Source organism: Salvia miltiorrhiza, chromosome 1 (assembly GCF_028751815.1).
Source record: "Salvia miltiorrhiza cultivar Shanhuang (shh) chromosome 1, IMPLAD_Smil_shh, whole genome shotgun sequence".
In the NCBI taxonomy this organism is placed as follows: domain Eukaryota; kingdom Viridiplantae; phylum Streptophyta; class Magnoliopsida; order Lamiales; family Lamiaceae; genus Salvia; species Salvia miltiorrhiza.
The window spans coordinates 30,711,704-30,726,341 of NC_080387.1; the positions used below are offsets into that span (position 1 = coordinate 30,711,704).

The window sequence follows — 14,638 nt, forward strand, 5'->3', positions numbered from 1 at the left end:
CAAAATTTGTGTTGAATTAATTCGGAATTTGTGTTGAATTAATATTAGTTTATCTTGATATTAATTCGGAATTTGTTTGAATTAATATTAGTTTATCTTGATATGAATGCCTTGGAATTCGGAATTCGGAATTTGGAATTTGGTGATACTTAAATTCGGAATTTGGTTGAATTAATATTAGCTTATCTTGATATATTTATTCTATATGTTTAGATTATTCGCTATAATTCATTTAGATAATATGTTATTTGGAAAATAATATTGTATAATATTATCTTGATATATGTTATATCGAAAAGATTTAGTATAGAATTAATCGTAGATTTAGATAATTAGGTGTTTTTTTACTGTCTTAGCCATAAAATAGTAACATTTTTTTATTTTTTTCCGAATGTAAAAATATATTTTATATTATTAAGAATTATATAATCATAACTAAATGTTTAGCCGCCAGAAAATACAGCTTTTTTAGCAGTAGCCGTCGGGTTTACGAAAGCAGCGGCTACTGCTTAAAAACTGTAATTACTGGCGGCTAAACATTTAATTAAGATTATATAATTTTTATGTTATTTTTCTATTGTATATTGTAAGTAAACATGTTGAATAAGTATTTCATTGATTAATTCGTGTATGGTATGATGTTGAATAAGTATTTATTTGAATAATAACATTTTTTCATGTTTTTCATAATGTTAAAATTTATTACATATTAATGTTAAAGTCAGAATGTGTGTAACATTTTCTTCCTTATGACTATTTTCATCCTTATAACTATTTTGATGCACCAACATTTTGACATTACATTTTAGTATCGTTTTATCTATATTTACTGCCACGATGACTTGTGAAATATATAAAACTGTTAGATAAGATAAATAAACTAATTAGCCGCCACCAATATGTAGCCGTGTGGATTAGCCTCCATGAGATTCACTACTAGCGGCTACAGTATATATTACATTTTCGTGGCGGCTAATTTGTTTATTAAACTTAAATGACACGTTTCATGCATAATCCAATAATTTCAAGTGCTGTTATGGTATATACTAAATTTCTTAGTACAAGTTGTTCATTTTCCTAAATTATCATTCATAATTCCAACTCATAGTTGTTGTGACATGTAAATGGTGGTCATTACTAAGTAAGTCTGATTTATTGTTTGAATTTGCCAAGTATTAGAATTGAATATCTTTAACTACGTCCAACAAACCAAAATATAGCAATTAGCCGCCACAAATGTTTATCCGTGTGTCACGACCGGCCTTAACTAAGGATAGCTAATCCGGGAAATCGTGACTAGGGAAGGGATTTAAGAAGCGGGGTTAGAAAGGGCACATTTGACTCATTCATAACTTGATTATAGACATTGATATCTAGTATTAATTCTTGAAATAAAATTTAAGACATTGAAGGATTGACGCATATAATTAAAAAGGATACTCGATGAACCCGAGTAAGCATTAGATATTTCTTTGAAGAGTAATTCACATAGTTATAGACTTGACTAAAACATAATCAGTGTTTGCAGCGGAAGACATAACTGAGATACATGTATGCAGACATATATCTTTTCTGAGCCTAATTTCAAATTGACAAAAGCTCCACTCAGCAACACTTCATCATCCATCACAGCTCAACCTGCACATTCATAAACATATGCAGGGCTAAGTACAATAGTACTTAGTGGTAGTTGCCAAAACTAAAATATAAACTTAACAATTTTTTTTAAACCACAACATCATATAAGAGACGTGAGTCTTCTTTCAAATCTTTTGCTTTCTAAATATTTCCAAATCTATAAATAGCGTGAGTGCATTCTTCATCATCGAAAGTCCTATTAAGAAGCATCGTGTCGTGAGGAAGGCCTTCCTCAACGAGCACAGGCATCGCGCCGTGAGGGAGGCCTCCCTCAGCGGACACAGCATCGTACTGTTGAGGGAGGCCTCCCCCAACAGACGCTAGCATCGTACCGTTGAGGGAGGCCTCCCTCAACGGACGTTTGACCGGTCAACCCTCTCATTGACTCACGGTCGCGTTGCAATATATATATATATATATATTTCCTTGGCAAGATAGCTATTTGCTCAGGAATCGAATTCGTTAACATCATCACATAAGCATTTGATAATAAGCATAAAGCATTAAAGCGTAACTTACATAGACGTTAAATAATAAGCATAAAGCATTAAAGCGTAACAAAGCATGAACCACATAGGCGCGTAACAAAGCGTAACTCACTTAAGCGTAATTCACTTAAAAGCGTAACAAAGCATAAATAATAAATTATAAAAATTTAAGTCGTAATTTAAGCGTAAATAGCATAGCGTAAATTATTAAAGCGTGACAAGTGTAGATAATAAAGAGAAATAAAGTTTTAACTCATTTAAGCATAATAAAGCATAACTCATTTAAAAATCAAATTTTGCATTTTAAAGCATGAGAGTTGCATAGTTCTTCAATAGCATTTTTATTTTACGCATAATAAATGCCCACCTGGTAGTCGAGACTCACGACTAAGCCTTAAACTCTTGTGCTTGACCTTTAATACGAGAAAATAAACAAGATTTTAATTCGAGGGAAATTCTCAAATAAATGCGAATGCATAAAATAACTATGCATGACTCTTATTCCGTTAATTATTATTCTGAGATAATAAACCGAGAAATTTCTAATAATAATCCAACTATAGGATTAAAGCTCGTTTTATGAAATCAGATAGTAAATCTTAATAATCTACTCATCTTGAATTAGTCTAACTTACTTATAAAAAAAATCACTAATTAAATATAATTAGGATTAATAGTGGGGCCTAAATTAATAAGTCTCATTGGGCTTAACTAAATAAATTTCATTGGACTTAATCAATTAAATTGTAGGAGCCCAAATAATATAAATTCGAGACCCATTATTATTAAATAATAGGAGTCCAAATAATAATTAATGTGAACTGGAAAGAATTAATCTTAGTCCAATAGACAATTTAATCGGCTCAAATGACGAATTAACAGCTGGGCTGAACTAAACAAATCTGAAACAGGCCCAATAAAATTAAATAAATTCCAGCCCAAGAACATTAAATAAATTCGGCCCAACTCTTAAAACCTAGCCCAAACACCTTCTTTTCTTCTCTATCAGTCACGCCTCACGCACACACACTTTCCATTATCTCTCTCTCTCTATCTTTATTAAAGCATAACACTCTTTCTCTCTCTCTTAATTAAAGCAGAATACTTTTCTTCAATAATATCGGTTCTTCTCTCTCTCAATTATCGAAACTCAATTTTTTTTTTTATAAGGCAGCACAACTCTCTCTCTTAATTCTCAGGACACAAAACGCTGCTCAACATTATCTCTCTCTCTCGCTCGATCCAGCCATCGCCGCTGCAAATCCGGCGAGTAGCCGTTCGTCCTCCTCCCTCTCCTTAATTCTCTCTCAAAACACTCTCTCACGGTTCCTCCAAATTCGCCGCACAGCCTCTCTTCCGGCGACCGCACGGCCGCTGCCCTCGTCTCCCTCAGAAATCCGCCGTTGGCGGAAGCTCGCCGGAGGATCAGCGCCGACCAGCCGCTGCCACCAGCTCCCTCTGATCTCTCTCTCTCACTCCACGCACGCTGACACACACACAGAACACGACGCACACACACACACGCTGCAGCAGCGACCGCCGGCGATACCACACCGCCGCTGCCGACCGCCGCGCCTGACCTCCAGCCCAGCCCTCTGCAACCCCCACGACGCACGCCCTCATCTCTCATGCTCCATCCTCGGCCGGAAAACAGCGGCGGAGCCGCCGTCGAGCCCTAGCCCCATTTCTGGAATCGCCGTCGTCGCGGCCCTTCTCCGGCGCGATGGATCGCCGCCGTCATTCCCTCGGCTCGACTGAACAGGTACATCGGTACATCGATCTAGTCCCACTTCCTTTTCCTTCTACTCAAGTTCACTTCTCAAATTTACGTGAAGTCTTGGTTCTATATACTATATATGCAAGGGATTAATGGCATTGTGGGGTTGCTTCTGTGTTAGCATTTAATTTCTAGAGTCCAGTGGGAATCATAAACGCATACGACATTCTACATAACATGGGTAAATCTGTATTACTGAAACTTGACTTTGCTAAGTCCATTATGCATATATATCTCAATTCTTTATTCTCACTTTCTAAAACATAAGCATACTTGTTGGTGTGAATCATGTAGCATGAACTAGAGTAAAATGAGATTAGCAATCACCTGTGTTTTTTTGTGCTTGGTTGGCTGCTGTGCTAATGAATTCAGGAATGAATAAACTGAAACATAATTGTGGATTTTTGCTTAACCATTGCAGGCTGAACTCAAGAAGAAAATGGAGAAGTTTAAGTTGAGCTTACCTCTTGGGGTCCAGATTGCAGCTGAAATAAACTCTCTATGATTTTTGGTGCATAAAGGAAGGAGGGGGAATCGTAGTTGGTGATTTTCAGGCTACTATGAAGCCCTCAATTTATAGGCAGATTAGGCCGCAAAACTTGAAAACTATTTACAGCAAATGTGGAAATTTTGCTGCAACTTTTGACAAAAATGAAATTGGTTGGTGGCTGCCATAATTTTTTTTTTTACTAATAGTGGAATTTCATGTGAGACTTTGAAAAGTGGAGTACTCATAGGGTGCGTCTGATCCTAGTTGTATCTTAGCATGCTTCAAATATTAAATTGTGACTTTTGCAGGGAAAAGAGTATGACCTTAGCAGAGTTAAAGAAAAGGGGCTGCTATGCGTGTACTATCTATATTTTATTTCTTGATTTTGTATACTCTATTGATAGTGTAGGAGCGTAGGGAGTGTGAAAGAAAAATGATGATTGTAAGTAAATAGAATTGAGGTGACTAATAAAAATCTCTTGCCTTGATTAATTAATCAAGTATTTGTAAAACAAATATTGGGTTCTACTAAATAACGACACTTCGTTATAACTCTCTACGAATTAAATATCTAATTTAACTCGTTCTTAAATTCGGAATTATATCACGACTTCCAAGTAAATAATAGAAATAATATTTCTATCGCATATAAATTAATAACTTGACTTCGCTAAGTCAGTTATTAAACTGGATAATAAATTATTGAATGCTTCAATAATTCAATTGCGATCATATCACGCAATGGCATCAAATTCAGATTTCTGAGCTGAATTAGTTGATAACTAAACACTGGATTTACCATAACTGAAGATGCAATATAACAATTATTGCAATCACTGATCTTAATAAAAATAAATAAATAAATAAAAGAGCGGGCTACTACATACTACCTCCCTTAACAAAAATTTCGTCCCGAAATTTGCATACTCCGAGATGTTTAAGGTAACTAATTTGTCCCTTATCTTCTACACTTCTTGATCGATTTTTTTTTTTTTTTTTTTAGTATCTTTGTATAAAATATGATGTTTCCAATCACTAGATTAAAGCGGATATCAATGGTAATCCTAAGTTGTGTGATTATCACTAGATTGCACTTAGCTCACTCGAAGCTGATTATTACCATGCATGGTGTGGTAGCAAGGATATGTAAAGCATCTCTACTAAACATGATAGTGATAAGTATTCTTATAAACTTATCATACCTTCCAAGTGTCCCTGGTTAAAAGCATAAGTTGCCCCCTGTTGTGGTGACTGTTGTTCTTGAGGCTGAATTTGAAGGTGTCCGCGTATTGCTTGTAAGGGATGGGTGTGGGTGGGCTTAGTTGTTGAACCTTGTTGTCTGTTGGGACACTGTGTGGAGTAGTGACCTTTTTGGCCACAATTGTAACACCCGTTAGTTCCAGCCCGACAGATACCCCTATGCATCTTACCGCAATTGGGGCAAGGTGAAATTCCTTGCTGACCTCGGTTACCCCTAGTTGGGTCGGAGTTAGTCTGTGTCTCATGCCTTTGTTGATTAAACTGTTCGGCCTGTTCATTTTCTTGCCATACTCTCTTGTTGGCTTGACTGATATTGTCTTCAGTGTTGCCCCATTTGCGCTTCCCTTTGGGAGTATGTGAGGGTGCTGGTGGGTTATTTGGCGTCGAGGTCAGTGGTGGAGCTGACTTATCCGATGGCATTGCAGCTTCAATGTCAAGTGCCCTGTTCAAAGACTCCGTGTATGAGAGTCCTCCGTGGCTTGCTAGAGTCATCCTAATTTCATGCCTCAGACCGGCACAAAATTTTTCTGCCATCTTCTCATCTGTGTCCACTTGTTGTGGAGCAAATCTAGCCAGGTTGCAGAATTCCCTATCGTATTCAACCACAGATTTCTTTCCTTGCTTCAAATCGTAGAATTCAGCCTCTTTCTTCTTCCTATAGCTTTTCGGAATATATTTGTCATATAATCCCGCCTTAAAATCTTCCCACGTATAAATTGCCCATTGTTCAGGGGTCATAGTTTTTCGACGTGCCTCCCACCAAAAATCAGCTGATCCTGTCAGCTGGAATGAGACGCAAGAGAGGCGCTCCTCATCAGTACAACGTAGGAAGTTGAAGATGCGCTCCATTGCACGCACCCAAATTTCGGCTTCAGCCGGCTCGCTCGTCCCACCAAACGTAGGTGGGTTTTGTTTTAAAAAGAGTTCCTCGACTCTCCTAGTTGGGGGCGGAGGGTGTGGGTTATGTTCTTGATCATTTTGGGGTTCTTCTGGTATGGCATTATGGTTTCTGCGATTGTTATTATTTCTCACAGGGCGACCTCTCTTAGGTGGCATTCTGATAGCAAAGATTTGTCAATTAATACACTCAAGCATATAATACAAACCTTAAAAGAACTCTTGTAAAGGTTAACTTGTTATAACTTGTAAACAAGTCATGACTCTAATGACAACATTGATGTAGTAAACTTTAAGGGTCCTTAGCATCCCAAATCCATGAGTCATAAAAAAAATTAAGCATATAATATCATAGCATCTCAATTTGATACTTAGGCATAAGTCATGGAGATTTATAGTGGATATAAATCACGAGTTTATAAAAATTCTATACATATCACTTGTCTTTCTGTCATCACTTCAGTCACCAAAAGATATAGTTGAATTTCTTCTACGTTTTATTCTATGTTCTGTCGTAGAGGTGATCTCCTAACTTAATAGCTCTATGTTCATGGGAATTCATACCATAGTCATACTTAATCGTGCTTGCGTCGGTCATTTCACTCAATAACAATATAACTTAAGTATTGACTGATACACACTTTGATGTCGTGTCAATTCCCACTTTTCGATCATGCCAAATGCTATAAAAGATTTCAAACATCAACTCAAAACTTGGAAGAGCTTACCATTCTGCTTCGTTGAGTGTGATGCGATGAAGTGTTGAGCTTTGTCGATTGAACTCTAGACACTCTAGTGATCCAGTCTAGGCTTGACTAAAATAAATTCTTAGACTCAGAGCAAATGAACGCTCTGATACCATTCTGTCACGACCGGCCTTAACTAAGGATAGCTAATCCGGGAAATCGTGACTAGGGAAGGGATTTAAGAAGCGGGGTTAGAAAGGGCACATTTGACTCATTCATAACTTGATTATAGACATTGATATCTAGTATTAATTCTTGAAATAAAATTTAAGACATTGAAGGATTGACGCATATAATTAAAAAGGATACTCGATGAACCCGAGTAAGCATTAGATATTTCTTTGAAGAGTAATTCACATAGTTATAGACTTGACTAAAACATAATCAGTGTTTGCAGCGGAAGACATAACTGAGATACATGTATGCAGACATATATCTTTTCTGAGCCTAATTTCAAATTGACAAAAGCTCCACTCAGCAACACTTCATCATCCATCACAGCTCAACCTGCACATTCATAAACATATGCAGGGCTAAGTACAATAGTACTTAGTGGTAGTTGCCAAAACTAAAATATAAACTTAACAATTTTTTTTAAACCACAACATCATATAAGAGACGTGAGTCTTCTTTCAAATCTTTTGCTTTCTAAATATTTCCAAATCTATAAATAGCGTGAGTGCATTCTTCATCATCGAAAGTCCTATTAAGAAGCATCGTGTCGTGAGGAAGGCCTTCCTCAACGAGCACAGGCATCGCGCCGTGAGGGAGGCCTCCCTCAGCGGACACAGCATCGTACTGTTGAGGGAGGCCTCCCCCAACAGACGCTAGCATCGTACCGTTGAGGGAGGCCTCCCTCAACGGACGTTTGACCGGTCAACCCTCTCATTGACTCACGGTCGCGTTGCAATATATATATATATATATATTTCCTTGGCAAGATAGCTATTTGCTCAGGAATCGAATTCGTTAACATCATCACATAAGCATTTGATAATAAGCATAAAGCATTAAAGCGTAACTTACATAGACGTTAAATAATAAGCATAAAGCATTAAAGCGTAACAAAGCATGAACCACATAGGCGCGTAACAAAGCGTAACTCACTTAAGCGTAATTCACTTAAAAGCGTAACAAAGCATAAATAATAAATTATAAAAATTTAAGTCGTAATTTAAGCGTAAATAGCATAGCGTAAATTATTAAAGCGTGACAAGTGTAGATAATAAAGAGAAATAAAGTTTTAACTCATTTAAGCATAATAAAGCATAACTCATTTAAAAATCAAATTTTGCATTTTAAAGCATGAGAGTTGCATAGTTCTTCAATAGCATTTTTATTTTACGCATAATAAATGCCCACCTGGTAGTCGAGACTCACGACTAAGCCTTAAACTCTTGTGCTTGACCTTTAATACGAGAAAATAAACAAGATTTTAATTCGAGGGAAATTCTCAAATAAATGCGAATGCATAAAATAACTATGCATGACTCTTATTCCGTTAATTATTATTCTGAGATAATAAACCGAGAAATTTCTAATAATAATCCAACTATAGGATTAAAGCTCGTTTTATGAAATCAGATAGTAAATCTTAATAATCTACTCATCTTGAATTAGTCTAACTTACTTATAAAAAAAATCACTAATTAAATATAATTAGGATTAATAGTGGGGCCTAAATTAATAAGTCTCATTGGGCTTAACTAAATAAATTTCATTGGACTTAATCAATTAAATTGTAGGAGCCCAAATAATATAAATTCGAGACCCATTATTATTAAATAATAGGAGTCCAAATAATAATTAATGTGAACTGGAAAGAATTAATCTTAGTCCAATAGACAATTTATGTAATACCCGGGCTTTTGATGACGTGTTTAATTTCTTGAGTTTGAGTAATTAGGGTTTAGATCCCTTGTTTGATTTACTTTGTAAAGAGATGAGGAGTTATATGAAGTTTTCTTGTTATTTTTTTAAGATGTTGAGATGTTCTTTCGATGATGTGAGATTTTATATCCGTATTTGAGTTTGAGTATTTGAATAATTCGAGATAATTATTTGAATGAGAATGATGAACTCGGAAGTGAGATCTGAGTCCGTTAAGACGTTTTTCAAAATTTTGACTTTTTGACGATGAATAGTAAAATACTGCTATTTCGTCTTTTTGTCGACTTTCAAAATCTTATGTGCACGTCGTCGAGAAATATTCTTAGTTTTTCGATACGAGTCCAATAATGAAAGTTTTTATTTTTGGACGACGAGTGAATAGTAAATCAGGATTTCTCGATAAACGAAATGAGCTCGTTTATCAGAATTTCGAGAACGAGCTTGCGTTTTCTTTATTTATATAGAATTACGAGTGCAATGAAAGTGAGTAGAGGTTGAGAGGGCGAGTAACGAAGAATATGGGTAGTTAGTCGTTAAAACGAGACGAAACGAGATATTTAACGACTAACGGGTTAATATCCTAAATATCTAAACCTACCCTACCCCAAACCACCCCCCAACCAACCAAACCCACCCACTCACATTTATTACACGGCTATATCAGCCAACTCACACAACAACAAACACATTCACACACACAACACCTAAAACACACACACACTTCACGCCATTTTCATTTTAGCTTGAGCTCAAGCTTTTGACTTCCGATTTGAGCACCGAGACGAGCGCCGATCATCTTTTCGATCACGTATCTAAGTAGGTAAGATCTCTACCTACGTTTTGATGGTTTTCTTTTCGATTTTCGTCGACGTCGAAAAACGTCGATTCTCGACTTTATTTTGAAACGACGTCGGATCGTCGTGAAATTTTAGTATGTTGTTCTTGGGTAGATGTTGAGCATGTTTAATGAAGGGAGTAAGAACGGAACGGACCGTAGCTATGAAACCCATGAGGGCAGCCCCGTTTTTCACATATTAGCTTGTCTTTCGATTTTTGTTTGATCGTTTTGACTTGATATTTGTGCTTAGGGGTATGCTAGAATCGATATATATTAAATTCGTATTTTTCCAAGCACGAAAATTATATAAGTTTTTAGAGTATGATTATTTAAATTCGTGAAGTTTGGGACGTTGCATAATGAATATTATTGCGTATATGTGTTCTACGATATCACATGAGCATGCTAATTGATTTACAATTTATGGATGATAATTGTTGAACGAAATTAAAACTGGAATTCTGTCAAAATTTTACAGCAGTTTCAAGCTTATGTTTCGATGAGTTTTCATTGCTTGATGGCTCTGAAATTTTAGTATGTTTATCTATGATATGTGTATTTCGTCGCTGCAAAATTTCATGTCTTTTGGATGATGTTTGGTATTTTAAAGATATTTTGAAAAAATCCTTGACAGAATCTGTCAACTGTTGGTAGACTTCACAAAAACGTTTATATCTATTAATCCATGAAGGATTTTGCATCACCGTTTTTTTTAAACGAAACTAGACTTCAATACTTTTCTAAAAACATAAGATTTCGATTTTTATGACCTCTGAAACAGAGCAGTTTATTATTTCAAAAATGCCCTGTTCTGCTGTCATATTTTTCCAACAGTAAAAGTGTATGAGTTTCATTGTTTATTTGGCAGATCATATGAACGTTTTCTCTTGTGAAATTTTAACCAAATCTTCAAGGATACCTTTAGTTTTGGCTGATTAAATTTGATGGAATTTTATTAAGGTTTGCCTTGGTTTCTAATGGCCTAAACAAAATTGGCAGAAACTGTCAATCTTTGACAGCCTGCACTAAAAGAGCAATATCTCCAAAAACCTTTAACCTTTTTGGTTAACTACCATTTTTAGAGTGAACTACACTTCATGGAGTTTTTGAGATCAATTGGTATGAGAGTTTATGATGATTGAGTTGGTTGTTATGAATTTTTAAAGATGACACAAAAACAGCAAAACTTTCTAGAAAACAACTTGATTATATTTGTTTTGATGGATGATACGATATGACTAAATGGTGTGAGTTGTGAGAGTTATGATTAACGCACATAAATGTTGGTATCTGACACTCGAACAATTGGTGTCGAGTATAAATGATAGTTTACTGATAAAGAGTTTTGATGATTTTGAATTGTTTGGTTTGCGTTGAAAAGATGTCAAGATGTTAAGTTTTGAGTCGAGAAACGAGTTCACGTAGTGAGATTCACGCGTTGAAATCTCGTGGCTGACATTATATATGAATAGATCATGCCGAAATTTTTAGTGAAATTAGAATTTGAGCATAGTCAATTCTTGTTGACCCATGACTCAAATACATGCCTAATGGAAAGTTTAACTTTCTAATTGGTTAATTAGACGAGATGAGAGCGAATAGATCTGCTAAGAAAGTGGACTTTTCGATGTGTTAAATATTTCTTTTAATTGAAGCGCTGCTAATTATAACATAAGGATGTTATAATTAATGAGTAATGACGAGAGAGAATAATTGTTATATTGATTAACAATCAAGAGAGATGAACATTAGAGATACTAATGTTTCATAAAAGAGATTAGATTATTAATCGAGGTTTCTTTTATAACTTCTCACCAATTCTTCATAACGATGAAGGTCCTTTTGGGAAGTAACGACTTGAGGGAGAGAGTGACGTTACTCATTGATACAGAGACACAACGAGGTGGGCATTACTTTTACTATACGTATATAGAGATCCCCTGCGTGTCGTAGGCCTCTTATACGAATGAATGCATGAGATGATTTAACTGTTAATTTCAGTTTTATATATATCTATCAAATGAGTTTAATGTTACATTTGAGCAAGTTATTTCGTTACAAAATATTTGAGTTAAAGTTATTTCAAGTATTGTCTTGCCATATAATGTTTAAATTTTAGTATGATATCTATCTGCTTTGGCTTTGCCAATGATGCAATCGAATTCGGGTCCTGAGCAGTTGATAGCTATCCTGCCAGGGCTAGTGTACACCAGTGACCGTGAGTCATCTAGCGGGTTGGCCGGTCAAGTGACCGTGAGAGGTGGCCACCTCTCCGGCACACAGTTTCAGATATGATAGATTACAAAAGAACTTAGTCTGATCAGACGAACTTTAAGAATCACAAATGAACTTAGTAAGCTTGGGCCTTTTTAGCGAAAAACTCCCTTGCTGTACTGTTTATGATGGCATGACAATTTACAGTTTTGAAGCATGTATTTTTATACCTAGGCATACGTGCCCACTGAGTGCTTTTGTACTCAGCCCTGCATATGTTTTCTAAATGTGCAGGTTGAGCTGATGTGATGATGGTGCTGCAATGAGCGGAGTCTCCAGGGTTGTTAATAAATAGTTAACCTGTCTAGAATATGTCTTCATACATATGTCTAGCTACTTTCCGCTGCAAGATGTTGTTGATGTTATAGTATGTTATGTCATACTTTGAGTCTTAAGAGAATGGTTTCATACGATGTATAACTTGATTAATGATATTAATTAAGTTTTATGCTGTCTTTCATAGACTGTTTTCAATTGAGTATTAATGAATAAAAATGACGAGTTTTATTAAGATGAGTAAGTTTTACGGCTATAAATGACGCCCCTTTTCTTCCCCTTCTTCTTTAACCCCATCCCTAGTCGTGGATCACTCGGCCTAACTATCCATAGTTAGGGCGGGCTGTGACAGAGTGGTATCAGAGCGAAGGAAAGCTCTGAATTAGAAGTCTTGAGTTTAGTCTAGAATGAGTCACTAGACTAATAGTTATTAACAACCGTGAGCTCAGCGCACCATCACACCAGGCTCAACGAGGTATGTAAAATTTCAAAGTTTATTTGACGTTAAATTTTGAAGAGCACGATGTTGAGGTTATATGATGAGTTATGATGTTATGCTTTGAAGATGCATAGTTTGAGTTTGAGGATGACAACATGATTAATAATGAGTTATTATGTTGTAAGAGCATATGTTGACGTTACATGATGAATCATGAGAGCGTTTATATCATATGATGTTATATGATTGAAGATGCATAATTATGAGTTATGATGTGATGTATTTGAGATGTTTTGTGATGAGAATTGTTTGAGCAGTTGTGATAAGTCACGATGATTTAGATGAAGGAATCTAATGTCATTGTTAAGAGAGATTTTCTACTAAGTAGAAGGATGAAATGAGAACTTAGAGCTAAAGCTTGAGAGAATTAGCAATTGCTTTAAGTACTTGTTGGTTTGAGTTATGAGTTTGAGTTATGAGCTTGAGTATAATAGCATGATTAATGATGAGTTATTAGCATGCTGCAATGAGATATTGTACGATATGTTGAGTTGTTTGGTGACGCGAGTTTTGCTCACGCAACCTTAATGGTACTTGAGGAGGTATCATGAGCCATAGTCTTTGGAGATGGCTTTGAGAGAGAATTGTTGAGTTGTCTTACTGAGTCACGATGATTTAGATTAAGGGATCTAATATCATTGTTTAGAGAGATTCCCTACTAAGTAAAGATGGGACGAGATGAGAATTTAGATATTTTGAGCTTGAGTTTTAAGATAACAGTACTACTTAGTAGGAGTTTTGCTAAGTTATGTTTTGTTTATTTCTGTTGCTGAAGCCAAGTAGAGTTAGTTCCTAGAGTCACCTTTAAGTTCTCCTTATAGGTTGGCCAGGACTGTTGTGAGATCGAACTCAGGGAAGATCAGATACGAGGACGAGGCGTACAGTATGTGGTACAGAGATACCCTAGCAGATTTTCAAACACATGTTCATAAACTATGAAAGGATGAGAAAGAGCCAAGGAAGGCTAGGGTTGAAAGGATGAGAAGTAGCCGAGGAGGGCTAGAGTTGATGAGGATGAGAAGAGAATCCGATGTAGGCTAGAGCTAAGGATGATCTTGAGAGTATGAGCAGTACACCTTTGTTTTTGATTAGTTTCAATTACATTGCGATGTATATAACTTACTTAGGAGATACTGATACTTGAGCTTTTGACATGCTGATAGATAAGCATGCGAATATAGTACCCTACTGATGTTAAATAGATGGATGTTCCTAGTGTGCTAAAGTAGCAACTAGATGAGTTAACTGGTAGCAATTAATGTAAGAGGTCCAGACCGAGACATAGTACTATTAATGGTGTCGGTTTAGAAGGGACATTACGATAGATACTATGGTTTTTGTAGGGTTTATATAACCCCTTTATGTAAGTCCTCTAAAAAGAGGCATTCTACTGATGGATATATTAGGTTGACCAGAGTGGTCTTTTTGTTAGCATTTCGTGAGTGCTTATTGCCTTACAGATGAATGTTAAAGTGACCGTGAGGGTTTCCTTAAAGTTGAGTTAGTAAATTGAACTTGAGTTTCGAGGATGCTTAGAGCGTTGGTCGAGTTGAGTTTTCCTTTTG

General features: G+C 36.0%; 1 protein-coding gene and 3 long non-coding RNA genes across 6 annotated transcripts; 2 read left to right on the top strand and 2 right to left on the bottom strand.

Annotated features, from left to right (window-relative positions):
- Nucleotides 1-1,427: 1,427 nt before the first annotated feature.
- Nucleotides 1,428-5,978, bottom strand: LOC131019801 (uncharacterized). 3 transcript variants are annotated; one of them, XR_009100459.1, is made up of 4 exons: nucleotides 4,368-4,506; nucleotides 4,231-4,286; nucleotides 2,494-2,539; nucleotides 1,428-1,638 (listed from the first exon to the last, which is right to left on the bottom strand). XR_009100459.1 is itself a non-coding variant. In XM_057948394.1 (2 exons), exons 1-2 carry the CDS (start codon nucleotides 5,929-5,931, stop codon nucleotides 1,627-1,629), a joined length of 348 nt encoding a protein of 115 aa, XP_057804377.1. In that variant the 5' UTR covers nucleotides 5,932-5,978; the 3' UTR covers nucleotides 1,428-1,626. The 3 variants fall into 3 exon arrangements, 1 of the variants encoding a protein (XP_057804377.1); XR_009100460.1 differs by lacking the exon at nucleotides 2,494-2,539; XM_057948394.1 differs by lacking the exons at nucleotides 2,494-2,539; nucleotides 4,231-4,286; nucleotides 4,368-4,506 and adding an exon at nucleotides 5,596-5,978.
- Nucleotides 2,586-4,909, top strand: LOC131019810 (uncharacterized). The gene is made up of 2 exons (XR_009100461.1): nucleotides 2,586-3,888; nucleotides 4,325-4,909. It is a non-coding gene; the product is annotated as an uncharacterized LOC131019810 (long non-coding RNA).
- A 1,614-nt stretch (nucleotides 5,979-7,592) lies between the features above and the next one.
- On the bottom strand, nucleotides 7,593-8,842 carry LOC131019813 (uncharacterized). Its single transcript, XR_009100462.1, has 2 exons — nucleotides 8,659-8,842; nucleotides 7,593-7,803 (listed from the first exon to the last, which is right to left on the bottom strand). It is a non-coding gene; the product is annotated as an uncharacterized LOC131019813 (long non-coding RNA).
- An 895-nt stretch (nucleotides 8,843-9,737) lies between these two features.
- Nucleotides 9,738-13,244, top strand: LOC131019818 (uncharacterized). Its single transcript, XR_009100463.1, has 3 exons — nucleotides 9,738-10,006; nucleotides 11,861-11,927; nucleotides 12,533-13,244. It is a non-coding gene; the product is annotated as an uncharacterized LOC131019818 (long non-coding RNA).
- Nucleotides 13,245-14,638: the final 1,394 nt, after the last annotated feature.

Bases quoted from the DNA above. Each gene is read 5' to 3' on its own strand.
- LOC131019801 (XM_057948394.1), bottom strand. From the start codon at position 5,931: ATGAACAGGCCGAACAGTTTAATCAACAAAGGCATGAGACACAGACTA.